The following is a 17900-nucleotide window of genomic DNA, read 5'->3' as shown; positions in this document are numbered from 1 at the left end:
AAAGGAAGTTCAAGGCTGTTGGCAATCAATTTTTTTACCCTTTCAAATTGAGTGTGGTAAGCCTCGGTCCAGGAGAAGTCAGCATCCTTGCGCAATGAGGCTCAAAGTGGCTCCATGACTGTGGCATAATTTGGAATGAATTTGGAGTACCACAAAGTCAAACCCAGAAAAGAGCGCAGAGCAGATGCATCTTTTGGGTGGTGCTTGTGTTACTGCCACCACATGTTTGGTGTTTGGGCTCATGCCCTTTTCTGAGATCACATGACCCAAAAAAGAAAGTTCAGCTTTCCTGAAATGACATTTGTCATCATGCAGTTTTAAGCCTGCTTGATCAAGACGATTCAAAACAGCTTGAAGACATTCCACGTATTTCTCAGGAGATGAAGCATACACAATTATGTCATCTGGGTAATACTGGACGCTCTCCTGGCCAGATAAGATCTGTGACATCATTCGCTGGAATGTCCTGGGGGCGGAGGGAAGACCATAAGGTACATGGCAATAGTGGAAAAGTCCCTTGTATGTTATGAAAACCGTAAGGTCTCTGCTTTCCTCATGCAAAGGCACTTGATGGTATGCACTCTGAAGATCAAGAGTAGAGAACATTCTCATTCCCTGAAGTTCTGTGAATACCTCCTCAATATGTGGGAGTGGGTGACTGTCTATTACGATCACCTTATTGCGTTCATGAGGATCCACACACAGTCGTGTACCTCCTGTTTTCTTATGCGTAACGATAATAGGTGAAGCTCATTCGGAAGAGTCAATTCTCTCGATGATACCCGCTTCTTCAAGAGTTTTCACTTCTTGCGAGACAGTATCACGGAGAGCAAAAAGGTAAACGGCGAAGCTTCTGCTGGACTGGCACCACATCGGGTCTTATCTTACTCTGTGTACAAATCCTTTTGCATAGCCTAAAGTTTCAATGGAGTTAGGATCTACGACCGACTACGATAAGCCGATATTTGATGAGCAGAGGTACTTAGGAGCAACACATCCGTTGACACATACATCCGATGCAGGAGCAACACATCCGTTGACAATATTCAGTCTGAGAGCAGTGAAAAGGTCCATGACAAGTATAGTATAGGTGTTCCAGAAGGCACAATGAAAAACTCAGCAAGCCCAGAAATATGTTTGTGTGTCACCTGAGCATAAAGACAACCAACCACAGCGGTCGATCTTTGCAGGAAAGTCACCAAGTGTAATTTTGGTTCTGTAAGAAGCACACTCTTGAAATGCTCCAGGTTGGTAGACTCTGGAAGTATTGAAATGACTGAACCTGTGTCCACCATTAATTTAATTGAGGACACCTGCCCATCAGGTGTGCAAAGACGAACATCATAAAATAGGTTCCCTCTAATTTGGTCAGGGGCTTGTGTGTTTATGCTTAAAACAGTCACATCTGGTATGTAGTAGTAACTTCACACACTTAATCTTTGTGCTTTTCCTGTGACCTACTTCAGCAAAATGTCCAGTTTGTCCACACTGACTGCAATTTACACCTTTTGCAGGGCATTTGGGGGTAATTAGCCACAATCCTCACGTAAAGCAGCAACAGACTGAGCAGTCCATTCACCCGACCTTTGTGCCTACTGCCGAAACTGATATCGTTCGAAAACAACGTTCACTTTTGGCATGAAAAAGATTGTTACTGTAGCATAGAGAGCAGCAGCGTAGTGTCCTCAGCAACTGGGAGAGTATAGAATAAATGCTGTCCTTCATCTCCAAGCAATGCGTGCTTCCTCGCATCCGAAAGTGCCTCGCGATTTACTGCCTCGCCAACATCAAGTTCTCGAACACACGCATCAAGGACTTGAATGGTATTGAAGGCTCACCCGGACTTTGTAGGAATTCAGCCGGTGGTGTAAGAACAAAGTAATCAAATGGAAGACCAAGAAGGAACCTGAACAAGTAAACAGCAAATATCGAGTCATCAGGAGGAACCTGGATCGGATTTGGGTTTCAGCCGCCATTCCACAACCCTCAAACCCATCCAGGTGCAGCCATGTGTGCCTCGCAGAAACATTTCTGCAACAATTCAGGTCTCTTTAGAGAGATTAATAATGTAAGAGAGGAATAGAGAGTAAAAGATTAAAGAGAAGAAAAAACAAGAGTTAGAACGAATAAAGAGAATTATGAAAAAAAAAATTTGGAAAGAAATATCAAAGGAACAAAAAACAAAGATGTCAGGAATCTGGACAGATAGATTTCAGCAGTTACTCCCCAAGCTCAAACGCAGCAACATGCACAAGCCACTAGAGGTCTGTTCTCGCCCCTTTCATCCAATATCCTCGTCTCCAATATGTTGTATAGTAATGGCAGCAGACACACAGGCTCTTCAACTCGGCCATCTTTAATGGCGAATCACTCCCTTCGTCTCCATGCCTCTAAACCGGGTGAAGCACCAGGTGGGGTGATACCAGAGGGGATATTTTTTACACATGTTGCATCCCAAGTGCGGCTTTTACAACCTCTCCACGGCCAGTGATGGCACCCGAGGCGCTGACATCAGCCGGCGCACGTGTCAGCACCGTGGTGGCAACTGCATGCCATATGATTGGTGGAGCTGGTCTTCGAGGAGTGATGCTCAGGCACTGTGGGTGTTGAGGGAGTTGGAGAGAGAGCCCATTCTCTTTGACTTCAGAGTATTTCTAGTTTGGGCTTTGCCTTCTCCACTCTCCATGTTCACCCTCCCTTTCACTCCCTTTTGCTGTTCTCTCTCTCTCTCTCTCTCTCTCTCTCTCTCTCTCTCTCTCTGTCTCTCTCTCTCTCTCTCTCTCTCTCTCTCTCTCTCTCTCTCTCTCTCTCTCTCTCTCTCTCACTCCCCCACCGCCCGCTCACTCTATGTATCATTCTCTCTCAAGCTCTCTGTGCCCGTTCAAACAAACTATTCCCCATGCCATTTGTTCACTCTCTCGCCACACCCCTGAGCCGCTCAGTTGTGAACTTCGCCACCTACTCGAGCACAAAAGAGAACCCGCTTTCTTCATTCTCAGCACAAAATACAGCCCCTTTAATTATCTCGCCTAGTTCACTGTGAATGAATTAATTTTGTTATTGTAAGTACTGTGAATTAATAATTGTGCTTATTGTGCCATCTATTTCATCCAGGATTGCATTATTGTTTTATGTTTACATTGACAAATTCAAATGATTCATTGTTACATACCACTTGCATGTCTGGCTTCTGCCCTCTTTCCCGCATTGACTAATTTCATTAATTGGGAATCCCTGGAGGTAATTAATTAGAGTAATCACTTTCCTACTTCTAAACATGCGTGAAAATATCAGCACGTCACACTTCCACTTGGGTGGCGTGTTGTCCAAATTTAGCCTTAAACTGGCTATCCACAAGATATTAATTCACAGCATGTACGCTTCCCATCTTCTCTTGCTTGAGATTCAGGGTGAGGTCCATACATCCGACAGTTGGGTTTCAGAAAGTGGGATTTGAACCTGACAGCAGGTTGATCGGCATCTCAAGGGGATGGGTCAGGCATCTGCCTGGGGGATGGCCAGATGGAGGCCCCTGGAGTACCGGTTGAAAGTGGACGCAGTGAGGCATGCTCCCACACCTGACCTGACCTCCAGGGGAAATTGCCACATTGAGATGAATTACGAATTATGTGGAAGCAAATAATGTTAAACCAAAACCCTCACAATAATGCCACATTTAAATGATTTATGAATTATGTGGAAAAAAAATTCCAAACGAACGTTTTTATTCTTAACTGAAGAGATCAAACTAAACACTGTTATGGTTGAAGGAGGTTACATGTCAGGAATACCTGCAAAAAACGTGTACAAATCAAAATTCACTGGTTGTAAAAGTATTCACCCCCTTGGGTCAGTACCTGGTGGAAGAACCTTTTACAGCAATGACTGCTGGTTTTTTTTTGGGGGGGGGGGGGTAGGTCTCTGCCAGCTTTGTACAGTGAGATGGTGAAATCTTTTTCCATTCTTCATGTGAAAAGTTTCTCTAGTTTTCTTAAGTTTGATGGGGATCGTCGATGGACTGTAATCTTCAAGTCTCGACATAAATGTTCAATTGTGTTCAAGTCAGGACTTTTACTGGGCCAATCAAGAACATTTATTTTCTTCTTATTCAGCCACTCCAGTGTGGCTTTAGCTTTGTGCTTCGGATCATTGTCCTGCTGAAATGTAAATCTCTGACCCAGTTTCAGATTCATGGCTGACTCGAGCAGGTTTTCATAAAGGATTCTCCTGTACTTTGCACCGTCCATTGTCCCTTCTCTAGTCTGACAAGCTTGCCAGTCCCTGCTGATGAAAAGCAGTCCCATAAAATGATGCTGCCACCACCATGCTTGACAGTAGGGATGGTGTTGACTGGGTATTATGCAGTGTTAGGCTTGTGCCAGACATAACGCTTTGAATTTCAACCAAAACAATTTTTGTTTTGTCTGACCAGAAAACTTTTCTCCACATGCCTGCAGTATCATTAAGATGCTTTTCCGCAAACTCCATACGAGCTTTTAGATGAGTGTTTTTCAGCAATGACTTTTTTCTAGCTACCTGTCCATAGAGTCCAGCTTTGTGAATGGAATGGGTTATTGTTGTTTAATGAACACTGATCCCCATCTCGGACATAGAGCCTTGCAGATCTTTCAAAGTCATTATTGGATTTAGTGACATCGCGACCCAGTTTACGGCTTACCCAGCTGCTGGGCTTGGATGGGCGACCTGATCTTGATCGAGCCTGGGTGGTGTGATACATCTTCCACTTCTTAATGATGGATTTCACCATCCAATAATGTCCTTCCTTCATTTCACCATCCTTCAGGTACTCAAAGGGATAATGAATGATTTTGAAATCTTCTTATCACCCTCTCCTGAACGGTGCTTCTCTACCACCTTATGTCTGACTACTTTGGAAAGCTCCTTGGTCTTCATGCTTTCCTTGTTGGTTGACCAAGTGAGTTGCACCTTAAAACTCCTTCGATAAGTGGAGGAGATTGATTTTTAAGTTAAACCACTGATTACATGCAGGTGAAACCTATTGCACTTATTTTGTAACCTTTCAAACAAATAATTTACTCCTGAAGTGATTTAGGGTCAATTAGGGAAAGGGTTTGAATACTTATGCAATTCAGAATCATCTGATTTTTTTGCTGTTAATCAAACGAATTCACATTTTATCTGCACTTTTTATCTTTATCGCTTTTGGAGTAGCTTGTGAAGACTGTATATTAAGTTTGATTTGAAAGTATCATGAAATTAGCTCAGGTGGCATCAAAATGTGAAAACTTTGGAGAGGGGGTGAATACTTTTACAGGCCACTGTAGGTTAAAATAGCCACTCCTTTCACACCGTGAGGTTTATAGGACTGCCGCGTAATTTTCCTTTGGCTAAGGAGTCCGTCCTGGATGGGTCACCACTCCGATGCAGGAAACTCAAATGCATTATTACCCCAGTAAGCTAGTACTCATTTTCTCAACCTCAGAAGGATGACAGGCTGCGTTAACCCACCTGGTGTTATTTCATTCGTGAAACAGGAGCTCCAACTCAGGACCCTAAGATCTTAAGCCAGCCACCTTCACCGTTAAGCCATCTCAAAGCTTCCACTGTAGGTTAGCTTGGTTTTATTTTACATAAATCTTTCATCATGTCTGCACTTTCGTGAATGCTTCGGCAAGTCATTTCTGGCATGCTTCAGCTCCATACCTCGATTGAAAAGTGGGTTGAAAAGTGTTGAAAGTATTATTTCACCTGGATTGTTTGTGGTGTTTTCATGTATCTCCAGGATATAAGTAAAATGATGGTGTCTGTCCCACTATATGTCTGTCTATTTTGTTTCCTATCGCTTCTCTCATTGCTTTGTGCATCATCACCCAACTTCCCTCGTATGCCTTCTGCGAGCATTATTTGATGGACGTTAAAGATCCCATGGTGTCCTTCGTGAAGAGTAGGCGAGCCATTGGTGGCACCCCGTCCAAATTACAAATTCTTGCTATGAGCTACAGGGGACACTGCATCAGTGGCAGAGCCGCACCCCCAGCAATGATGCAAACCAGCAGCCACGGGCTTCACACAAAATCACATTGAATGAACCAAACTTTGTCGGCATATTAACAAAGTCTTTCTATTCTGCCTCCAGCATCTAAATTTACTTCGAACTCATCCATTTATTCTGTGAGGTCTTCTGAAAAGTACACTTCTCAGAGTTTGCCATGTCAGCTGATATCATGGAATTCCAGTGGGTGGCGCTTCGAGCCCAACCATTTTGGCATCGTCTCCATTTGTGCTGCTCTTCATCGGATTGTTGTTACTGTTGTTCCACGGCCCTCTCGCTGTATTGAATCCCATACCATCCCAGCACCCATATTTGACGGGTATATCCGCCAGTTTTGATCGAGCCACACTGTTCATGCTGCAGTATTTCTTTATTTGTTGTTCATCACATTTGCTAAGGAAAATCCAATTAATTGCTTTCTTTTTTTTTTTTTTCAAATTATTTTCAGACATCTCACTTTCATGCCTCCCTTTGTATATTTCATGCAATTATTGTCATGCAAGCAAGAAAGAAGGAGAGGAGTGGGGGTCGCCAAGTAGTGCTGTGAAACAACAGGAAAATCGGCAAACTTCTTCACGTAGGTTTCTCAGAGGAACAATGGTGTCTGCGAGTAGGTCAAACGAATCTCTTCACCTTCTAGGAGTTTCCTGCACAAAGCACCAGCACACATGTTTAAAAAAATGGCTTCGTCATGGCAAACAGGTAAACATTGCATTATGCTTGTCCATTGCAGAACACCTGATGGTATAACCTTTTGCAATTTTTTCTAGATCTTTTACAAATAATAGTGAAATGTTTTGAAGTTGAATGGATATGGGTGGGAAAAAGGGGGGAGGGGTGGTTCAGCACATGTAATTTGTTCTGCGTGATGCTCTCTTCTGGGAGCTGCACAGACATAGCTCTGCGTCATGACGGTGACGGCGTCCGGCTTTGGTCGGAGAATGGGTCTTACAACATATACATATAGATACTTTTTTTTTTTTAAAGAAGAAGGTGTTTCCAACCAGAAATAAAAAGTCGATCGACTCTGCTAATTTGAGACGCAATCGGAACAAAAGAGTGTATTGTGCCTGATGAAACTAGCTGTGAAGCTGGCGAAACGTTACCTGAGACTGGGTCTGCTCTCGCTTTTTTGCTCAAATTAGCAGAGTCGATTGAGTTTTTACTTTTGGTTGGAAGTGCCTTGTTCTTCTTTAAAAATTTGTAATCCCAACCGCCCCAATCTTATACAAATATATGAATATATATAGATATACACCACACTGTATATACTGAATCGAAAACCCTCTAACTTGATGAGGCAGCAGGGCACACAGTCCCGTCACAGTGCTTGCTGCACGACCTGCCACAAACAAGTGTCACCTGCCACGCGAGCACAATGTCTCTGCTCTGCTGATCACCGGTCTGGAGGTTTGCATCCAGAAATATTTAATTCAACCAGAGAAGCACGTCAGTAGCATAATTTATGGACTTGACATCAGCTTCTTTGGTATACATGTGTGCATATATATATATATATATATATATGAAATGTATATATATATATATATATATATATATATATATATATATATATATATATATGTATATATTAGACTGCTTGTTGCAACAATGCTTGCAAAAATATTTTAAAGATTTTTATGGTTAAAAAAAAAAAATTCAATGAAATCCAATGCACTTCTCGTATATACAATGTTTTAGGTTTTTTTTTGAATGAATCTGCTTTTACTGTGAACTGAATATTTTGAGGATGGTAAATGTGGGTAACAACAACATCGAGTTGCCCATGTGTGAAAACTGGATCACTCCAACTCTTTGCAAAGTTGGATTTTGAACCTTGTTTGTTTATTTATTTATTTATTTATTTATTGTCATGCCAAATGTGAGCTGTACTGGGAACTGATGTCATTGCCAAACAAATGGGAAGGACTCTTCAGTGGGCTGCATTGCAATGTTGGGAATGAGCACTGTTTTGTGTGATCCTGCAATTGGTGCCTGCAGTAGTCATTCAACGAACGACCCTTCTGTATTTTCACACTTCAGTCTTGACAACTCGGGCTGCTAATGAAATTATGCATGAAAACTTTCACTTATCACAGAAATTGCTCATCCCTTTATTTGGGTGGTGTATTGGCTAGAACGCTGCCTCAATCACTCCCAAAAATAAAATAACCCAGCTTATAGGGTGTTTCAAAAAGATTGATACAGCTTTGACTTCCTGCCATTTCTTCGTTTTTTGACATATACTATTTTCCTTTTGGTGGTGTTATCGTGGTATTTGTTCCCTGTACTGGGATTTCGAGCTCCGTCGCTTAACTATGCCATTGACAGTGAAGTAGAAGACAAAAGTGGTGGCTCTGTGGTGTGACACTAAATCATATGTAGACACCCGCCGGAGGTTCTGCCATGAATACGACCTCAGAACACGTGATGGACCCACAAATTGCGCTATTCAACGTATTCTGAAACATTTTGAGCACAAGGGTACAGTGCACCACCAGAGCAAGGGCAACAGTGGCAGGCGAGCATCAATAACCAAGAGCCAAGCCAACATCGACGCCGTGCGGGATTCTGCAATGGACAGTCCCAAGAAGTCCCACTGCCGGCGCTCCCAGGAGCTGGGCATCAAACCAACATCAGTCTGGCGTATCCTCACTGAGGAATTGAAGTTTTTCTCAGACATCAACTCTATTAGGCATAAACTGAGTCAAGATAACATGAGAAGGAGACTGGATATGTGCAATTAGCTCAGTGACAGGATGGATACCAACTACCTTGCCACACTGGATGATCTGCAGCAGTAGGTGTCAGACTACCTCCTGGCAGTGCCACATGAGACCCACAGGAAGGTTGGACAGAACTTTGGAGTCAGAATCCATGCCTCTCTGAACCACGGAGAGGCACACATCGAGAACGTCAATTACAAGGATTTTGTGTAAATGCCAATTTCAGACTTTGGGCTCTCACCAACTCCAGCAGTGACTTACTGCAAGATCAATCAGTGATAGAAAATACCATGTCATTCGCTTTCAAGAAATGTTTCGTTCACGTTCCTGAGGTTTCTGTTTCTTTGTAAATAAATATTTAAAGTTGTATCACTCTTTTTGAGGTCGTGGAGAGATTCACTTACCTTGGCAGCGATATTCATGTCTCTGCTGGCTGTGAGTCAGAGGTCAATAGACGTCTGGGTCGGGCCTGGGGAGTCATGGATTCACTGGATAATGGGATGTGGCACTGCTGGTACCTGTGCGGGAGGACGAAAGTCCGAATCTTCAGGTCCTTGGTGCTTCCAGTCTTACTCTACGGATGCGAGACTTGGATTCTGACCAAGGATCTGAGATGGAGACTTAATTCCTTTGGTACCAGGTCTCTTCGGAGAATCCTTGGCTATCGCTGGTCGGACTTTGTGTCCAATGAGCGGTTGCTGAAAGAGACTCAAATGAGATTTGTTACCTGCATAGTCCGTGAGCGTCAGCTCTGGCTGTGCGGACATGTGGCTCGTTTTTCTGACGCTGATCCTGCTCACCAGATTCTCTCAGCGAGGGAATCTCGTGAGTAGAGGAGGCCAATGGGCCGAACACGTGCCTCATGGTTGCAGCAGGTTGATCGGCATCTCAAGGAGATGGGGATGGGCCAGGCATCTGCCTGGGGGATGGCCAGACGGAGACCCCTGGAGTACTGGCAGAAAGTGGATGCAGCGACGCGTTGCTCTGCTCCCATACCTGACCTGACTCTGAAATGATGCATAACTTTTTGAAACACCCTGTATGTATATGGAGCAAAAACATGTGTACTGCTTATGTGCAATATAATACATCATGGTAATATAGCTCGGATAACAAAAATTGTGAATACGAGTCTTCCAAAGATGTCTTAGGCTTACGAGAAAACCAATATGGTGGATATATGATTTCCTTTGTGACAATTATTATGGGTGGAGTCAAGCCAACTCTCCATCCAATGGGTTTGAATGATTCTTAGGCATGCAGATCACTTACAAGGCTTCTTACACGTATAATATATATATATATATATATATATATATATATATATATATATATACATATATATATTATTTATTTATGTATTGACATATTTATAGACACTTTGTTCCATTTATTTGTTTATTTTTTTGTCGGTATGTCAGGCTATTCTGAGCATCTTGTTTGCGCAGCGTTTTGCACTTCCCCACATCAGTTGCACTCACACCATAAACGTCCAATGAGAGCCATTCCATGTTTTGAGACTCACGATTTGGAGCTTGTTATAATGCAAGTGGGTGAAACGGATGGATTTGTGATGAACTATAATTTCCACCTGCCGAAGTTTTCCTCGTCAACAGGGTGGTCCATCATGTGCAAGACAGTCGTCGAAAGCGAAATTACTTGCTTATTCACAATTGTAATCCCAGCCCATTCTTGCTTTTGTTACAATGACACATTATGACCTATCAAGCATACCTGTAAGCAGCAATCTCAATGTCCAATGCCATTTTCACATTGAGCAAGTCCTGGTACTCCTTGAGGTATCGAGTCATTTCCTTTTTGGCATCATTGATGTTTTCTTCCACTTCACGGATTTTTTCCTGTGGTGTAAAGAATGGCAACCATGTTCCTAAAACCGAACATGTACAGGTGTTTTGAAAATGATGCATGAAAAGAAAGCTAACCAGTTTATAAACCCACTGAATGGTGAAGAATCGCTCAAAAAAAAACTTCTTGCGTCCAGAACCGGATTCGTATCTTCACCAAAACCTAATAATTTCGTCCTTGTCACACACCCAACCTCTCCACCAAATTTCATCCACAACATTTTGAAATATCCTGTTCACAAACAGACAGACAGACAGACAAGCCGGTAGGCAACATGGGTGGTCGCTATATAATTGCATTAGTCATACAGTTTTTGAAGGATCGGGCTGAAAATTTTTGACAAAGAGGTTGATTATAGTGCACATAAAAGCGCGGAAGCCGATTTTTGATTTTTGAAAAAATATATTTATATAAAAATATTTTTCGGATTTTTTTCAAAAATTTCAAAGTCCCGTTGCGAGGCAACGGTGGCGTCCATAGCAACGGTGCTCAAAAGCATACAACTAGATCCTGGTATGAACCTACCAGTCAAGTTTCATCAAAATCGATTGACTCCTCTGGCCTCCAGAGCTGTCCATTACATACAAACAAACAGACGGAAAACCTGAGAATAACGGTAGTCGAGCGACCACCCAAAAGGGATGAAAAACATAACCTCCGCTTCGGTGGTGGAGGTGACAAGACTGAGCATGAAACTGTAATCTTCTCGTCTCTATATAATCTATATACACAGGTTGCTGGTGTATATAGATTACCGTAGATCTGACAATGAACGATCTATATTAAAGTAGATCTGCACGCGGGTATGCGCACGCTCGCACACACGTGCGTCCACATGCAGATCTACTTTCATATACATCGTTTACTCGGCCCGTCGGGGACGGGTGAAGCGAATGTTTCGTGAATGGTGCACCCTCTGCTGGGCACACACCACAATGGAGTTTTAAGATACATTTGGGGATGGACCTTGTGCCAAGAAAGCGACATACAGATACAGAGTCGACGTTTGGCAGCTGGGCCGTTCAGCATTTCCCTCCATCATGAACTAATCACTTGTTTAAGTCTATAAATCCACGTTTTGCAAACAGACAAGAATGAACGTGTCCTTTTATTAACGGATGCCAGTGTTACTCTGATCTGATAAAGCAATTTGAAGACCTGGGTGCAAGAAGTACTAAAGTCACATTTTTGAAAAAAAAAATGAGCTGGCACCAGTACTATAATCTATAATGGCCGGAGCATCGTTTGATACCAAAAAATCCCGAAAATAAGTCCTCAAGTCCTGTATATTAGTATATGGTCATTGTTGAAATCACTAAAATGTAGTGCAAGAAATACCCAAGTCCATAATGTTTGAGCAAGAAGTTCCTAAGTCCATGACTGTCCAATCAAAATGCTGGTATGCGTCACGTGACGAGCTGTGAAAATGGTGACCATGGAGGCCGGACAGCATGGTGTGAATGAGGATAACCCTGATAACAAGCATGACGGGAGCAAAAAACGAAAAAGAAACCCTGGAGACTGCTAGAAAGAGAATGAAGGATGCCAAAGCATCAGGTATGAAGTTTCTATGCATTATACTTTGCTGGTACTGAAAAAGGCACTACATTCGTCATCAGCTTTTGAGCCCTCATCAAACTGTGCAGTGCAATGCTGTGCAGACCCAGATTCCCCATGTATTGGATGTATGTACACTGTACAGCCCCATGAGACGTAGTAAAAAATGACTGGCAATCAAAAATGAGCAATAAAGGGCTTTGTGTGTTAAAAGTACCCAAGCCCAGACATTTTGTTGCAAAAAGTACCTAAGTACAGGTATTTATCCGCAAAAAGTACTTAAGTCCAGGTATTTACCTGCAAAAAGTACTTAAGTCCAGGTATTTACCTGCAAAAAGTACTTAAGTCCAGGTATTTACCCACAAAAAGTACTTAAGTCCAGGTATTTACCCACAAAAAGTACTTAATTCCAGGTATTTACCCGCAAAAAGTACTTAAGTCCAGGTATTTACCTGCAAAAAGTACTTAAGTCCAGGTATTTACCCACAAAAAGTACTTAAGTCCAGGTATTTACCCGCAAAAAGTACTTAAGTCCAGGTATTTACCCACAAAAAGTACTTAAGTCCAGGTATTTACCCACAAAAAGTACTTAAGTCCAGGTATTTACCCGCAAAAAGTACTTAAGTCCAGGTATTTACCTGCAAAAAGTACTTAAGTCCAGGTATTTACCCGCAAAAAGTACTTAAGTCCAAAATTAATTTTCTCGTTTTCTTCATAATAAAGGATCATTTTTCCACAAAAAAGGGTTTGTCTGCTCCGTATAGCCCCGGGAACCAGCAACAGGCTCCATAGTATGCCACCTTTAAACAAAAAGTATCTGCAGCATGTTTTGAAAACTTTGATCCTCAATAACTCAAAAGTGTTATTTTGTGAATAAAGTACTTCATGCACTCAGGTCTTCAATTGGACTGTGAATCGATTAGGTGACTCCTTGGAGGGGTTGGAGGAAACAAGTGGAGCTGTTATGAAGCAGGAATTTGGTCAATGTACCAATACACAGTGGCCGACTTTTTCATTTATTTATTTTTCTGAAAAATAAATATTTAAATAAATTGACCTTGGCCGAGTCGTATGAAAAAAAAAAACGTTAAAATGGTTTGTGTTGCTTCCTTGCTTGATGTTCAGCATTTAAAAAGGATAAAGCATAGAAACACAACCATAGGTTGGCAACCATTGCACAGGCTTGATGGGCCGAATAACCTCATCCTATGTTGAGGTCGTTGTAAGGGAACTCCTAATTTTTATTATTATTATTATTATTATTATTATTATTATTATTATTATTATTATTATTATTACCCTTGCCAAAGGAGAGGGAATCGCATTTGGGTCTGTTTGTTTGTTTGTTTGTTTGTTTCTGTCTGTCTGTCTGTCTGTCTGTTTGTCCGCATAGAACTTTCATGTTTTTCTCTGCAACCACTTGTCTGATTGAGACGAAATTTTCACCATTGGTGCGACTACTCATGCAGAATGTTGTAATGATAATGATGATGTCATAGGTCACGTGGTGTGGCAGCCACATTGGAAAAACAGAAAAACTTTGGACCTCTGTATTTCTGAAACCGCACCAAGGAAAAAATTGAAACTTGGCACATGGCAAGTACTCCTCATGGAGAATGAGTGTGATTTTTCTAATGTCATCGGTGCCCTCGTTATGACGTCATAATTGCATATGTAAAACGCCACATCCGATCAGTATGAACATTTTTGAGGGTCATCTCGGGATAAAATGATTCACAGAAAAAAACAATCATGACATCATCGGTCACGTGATTCAGCAGCCATATGATTTGTTTTTTGAAAAAAACTTCAAAAATCTTCTCTGAAGTGGCTTAACAGATAGAGGCAAAACTTTACACATATGACTGCCTGTCCATGAGGAAGAAAAAGTTCATACAAATGATGTCATTGGTCACATGGTTTGGCAGCCATATTGGATTTACCATAAAACCGATAAAAATCTTCTCCAGAACGGCTGGACAAATCGAGGGGAAACTTCACACAAGTGTTTTCAAGCCATGGTTGTACAAGTTTGTTTGGGAGTTTATTGATAGGTCACATGGTTTGGCAGCCATTGGATTGAAGAAAAATATTAAATAATGTTTTCTCTGGAACCGCTTAATCAATTGATGTGAAACTTCACAGTTACGATCCACTCATGATGGAGAATACAGGTTTTAAATTTCAACTTGATTGGACATATGGTCTGGCAGCCAGAATTATTTATTTTTTTGATCTGGGGTTGTTTTTTTAATAAGGCTCACTTGGCTGTTACCTGGATGTGTTTGAGTGTAGATGCGTAGCAACTGAAATGCGAATCCTATTCAGGTTCCTCCTTATGACTTCATCTTTTCTTTTTGCTTGTTCGTGTTCCTTCTGATTACTCCAATGCAGGACTGTACCTATTTGGTCTTCCATTAGATTTGAATTGAATAATAATGAAAAACGTCATGGGTCAGGGTCAGGGTCAGGTGTCCAATCAAAGCGGGACGTCTTGGTACCCGGTCATCACTGCCAGCAGTTATAAAGTGGCAGTTTTAATTACGTCTCTTATTAATTATGTAACACACCAGTACACAAACACCACACAATGTACACGTCACAAAACAAGTCCTGGCAAGGGTCTGCAATCTCTGATTGCTCTTTTTCTTGTTATTATTATTTTTATTATTCCTGCTCTTATTAGCAGCAAAGCCCATCAAATTGATGGTGACCCTTCTTTATTTTAACACGATTCAGCCTTAAGCTTCAGGGTGTCTAGAGAGGGCAATTTCGTTCTGATTGGACAAACCTTCGTCGAGTTGTGGTGAAAAATGCGAAAATGTCTATAATTGGGTCATGACCTTAAATTTAGGTAAAGGTTAAAGAAAACCCATGTCAACCCTGCATACTTTGTATTCCCATTATTGATGAAAAATTTAATTCTGAAAGTCCTTGGGCATTGGCAGAAAAAAAATAAGGGCAAAAAACCGAAATGGTTGTTTAGTATTCCTCGGGGTGTAAGACCTTGACCTTTAACCCAGAGGGGCATGATGTAAATTAAGCATAAATGTGCTTTGCCCTATGCTATCAAAAGAGGGCAATTTCGTTCTTATCAGACAAACCGTAGTCGAGTTATGGTGAAAATTATTAAAATGTTTATAATTAGGTCATGACCTTAAAATAGGTCAAGGTAAAAAATAAAAACTCGGTCAACCCCGCATATATTGTATTCCCATTATTGATGCAAAATTTCATTCTGAAAGTCCTTGGACGTGAGCAGAAAAAAATAAGGCAGAAAAACCGAAATGGTGGTTTAATATTCCTACGGGTGCAAGACCTTGACCTTTAACCCAGAGGGGTATGATGTAAATTAAGCATAAATGCATCTTGCTCAAGGCTATCGAGAGAGGGCAATTTCGTTCTCATCAGACAAACCTTAGTCGAGTTATGGTGAAAAAGTTAAAATGTCTATAATAGGGTCATGACCTGAAAAATAGGTCAAGGTCAAAAAATCATGTCAACCCCACGTACTTTTCCCATTGTTTATGCAAAATTCCATTGCGAAGGTCCCAGCCAATTCAGATCCAGCTCAGAAATTGGCAGTGAAGGAAAAAATACACAAAGACAAACCTAAATGGTGGTTTCGTATTCCTCGGAGTACGATCAACAATTGGGTGCACTAATAATGGTACAAACAAATCTTACAACAGGTATAAGTTCCTCCCTCGATCCTATAGGAGGAGGCTTAATTAGGATATTTTAAAAAAACCAATCAGATTTGCAAAGCCCCCCCCCCCCCCGCCGGGGTGCATTGCCTTACGTGATATTTGGCCATGTCCTCGCCATGCTTGTCTTCCTGGTCCTTGATTTGCCGCAGTAGAGAATCGTTGATGTTCTTCATGGCCTCGATCTCCGAGCCTCGAGACTGGATGAGACGCCTGTACTCGGAACCCTCCTCGCGGATGGACCGTGCGGTCTCGGTGCTCTTCGCCGCAGTCTCGGTGACCACCTGCACCTTGGTTCGATACCAATCCTCGGCCGCTTGCATGTTCTTGGCCGCCAGCTTCTCATACTGTGAACGGATGTCTTGCAGCGCCACGGACAGGTCGGGTCGCGTCGTCTGATCCGCTTCCACGGTTACGGTCGCCGAGCGGATTTGCGGCACGAGCTCCGAGATCTCAGCGTCGTGCAGGCGTTTCAGGAACGCGATCTCGTCGAGCAGCAAACAGATCTTGCGATCGAGCTCGGCGTTGAGCAGCGCCGTGTGCTCCGCTTCTTCGCGGGCTTTCTGCAGGGTCGCTTCAGTGTTCTCCCTCTGGCGAGTCTCCTCCTCGAGCTTCGCTTCGAGCTGCTCCTGCATCGAACGCAGTTGCTCTCGGCCCGCTTCGAGCCGCGCCTTGTCCGCCTGCTCTTCGTCCGCTTGCGCACGCAGCTCGCGCAATTCGCGCTCGAAGATATCTCGCAATCGCGACGGCTCGGTCTCGTGCTTGCGCAGCACCATGAGCTCGGCCTCCAGGAGCTTGTTCTGCTGCTCGAGCTGGTGCACGCGGTCGATGAAACCCGCGAAGCGATCATTGAGACCCCGGAGGTCTTCGCGCTCTCGGGCACGCAACGACAGCAATTCGCTGTTGAGCGTGTTCGCTTGGGTGAAATCGAAGGAGTCCACGGTGGCGGGCAAGGAGAATAGGCCACCTTGGCTGCTGAATCGCGACGGCGCTGGAGAAATGCGGCGTGACGGTTGTGAACGATAAGAGCTGCTGAAGCTCACAATGGAGCGACGATCGCTGAACGTAGACATGCCGACGGTTGTTGCGGAGAGGGATCTTCAATGAAACACTTCAGATGGAGAAGATCAGTAATGGCGAATTGCGAGAAGCAACCGTAAGGATGTACGCAAACGCCACAAAAGAAAATCTAAAAAAGCAGAGCCGAGGATGCAGCAAGGCAAACCGTCGCTCCTAATTTATACTCCCAATCGCCTATCGAATGGGCGGCGCCTCGAGTTGCTGTGGTTGCAAAGGCTCTGATTGATCTTGAGGATGGAGGGAGCTACAGAGCTCCAATGAGGTTGGAGGAGTCGTAATGGCAAATCCGGGGTTTGTGCTCCCAACCCCAACTCATCCCAACCCCAACTCATTCCATGTGCATTCACTGCAATATGCCGCAGTGCCCTGCAGGGTGTGGTGCATCTGCTTCGATCAATGCAATCGTTTTCTCCGCCATCCACCTTTGTTCTCCGTTCATGTCTCAGCGCACACAGACACAAGCAATTCGGATTGTCTGGGAGCATCTCATCGAAAACATATCATGCTTTCTGAGTTTTCATCAAACCATGGACCCAAGATCACAAAGGAAGGTCAAAATCATAAATCCGGTTTTGGTGCGAAGAGCAAAGCACATATTTTGAGCGTACAATTTAATTTGAATTAGAAAAACTAAAATTTTAATATTTTTTGCGGATTACAAAAAAAAGATGTATCTCTCAACGCAGAGCAGAAAAGGGGGTCATGTTGGTGGTGGTAAAGGGGTGGGGGGGTGGAGGAGGGGGTGTCTTTCTCTTTTCGACCAGACTTGCTAATAGATCTCTGCTCCTACCGCATTGCGGAAAATGATAATCAAGGGAAGGCTGCAGTGTCTGGCATCACATTCTGCAACATTCTCTTCCGAGACCGCATCCTGCAGCTCGCAGCACAGGACCGGTATACGGACACAAGACAGAACACAGTCACTGGAAG

General features: G+C 42.9%; 1 protein-coding gene across 1 annotated transcript; it reads right to left on the bottom strand.

The window, feature by feature from the left end:
- Positions 1-6385: 6385 nt before the first annotated feature.
- On the bottom strand, positions 6386-17164 carry LOC147015314 (neurofilament light polypeptide-like). Its single transcript, XM_085849952.1, has 3 exons — positions 15986-17164; positions 10495-10619; positions 6386-6681 (listed from the first exon to the last, which is right to left on the bottom strand). Exons 1-3 carry the CDS (start codon positions 16961-16963, stop codon positions 6621-6623), a joined length of 1164 nt encoding a protein of 387 aa, XP_085706078.1. The 5' UTR covers positions 16964-17164; the 3' UTR covers positions 6386-6620.
- Between the last annotated feature and the right edge of the window lie 736 nt (positions 17165-17900).

This window comes from Eptatretus burgeri, chromosome 12 (assembly GCF_056783735.1).
Source record: "Eptatretus burgeri isolate ZD-2024b chromosome 12, Ebu_testis_v1, whole genome shotgun sequence".
Classification (NCBI taxonomy): domain Eukaryota; kingdom Metazoa; phylum Chordata; class Myxini; order Myxiniformes; family Myxinidae; genus Eptatretus; species Eptatretus burgeri.
Note: the sequence above shows the minus strand (reverse complement) of the source record. Positions and strands in the feature narration are given on the sequence as shown.

Excerpts from the sequence above, each read along its gene's own strand:
- LOC147015314 (XM_085849952.1), bottom strand. The coding sequence starts at position 16,963 with ATGTCTACGTTCAGCGATCGTCGCTCCATTGTGAGCTTCAGCAGCTCT. Across the intron at positions 10,620-15,985 it reads AGGACATGGCCAAATATCAC|GAAAAAATCCGTGAAGTGGA; the intron begins GTAAGGCAATGC and ends TTTACACCACAG. Across the intron at positions 6,682-10,494 it reads ATTGAGATTGCTGCTTACAG|GAAACTCCTAGAAGGTGAAG; the intron begins GTATGCTTGATA and ends TGCTTTGTGCAG.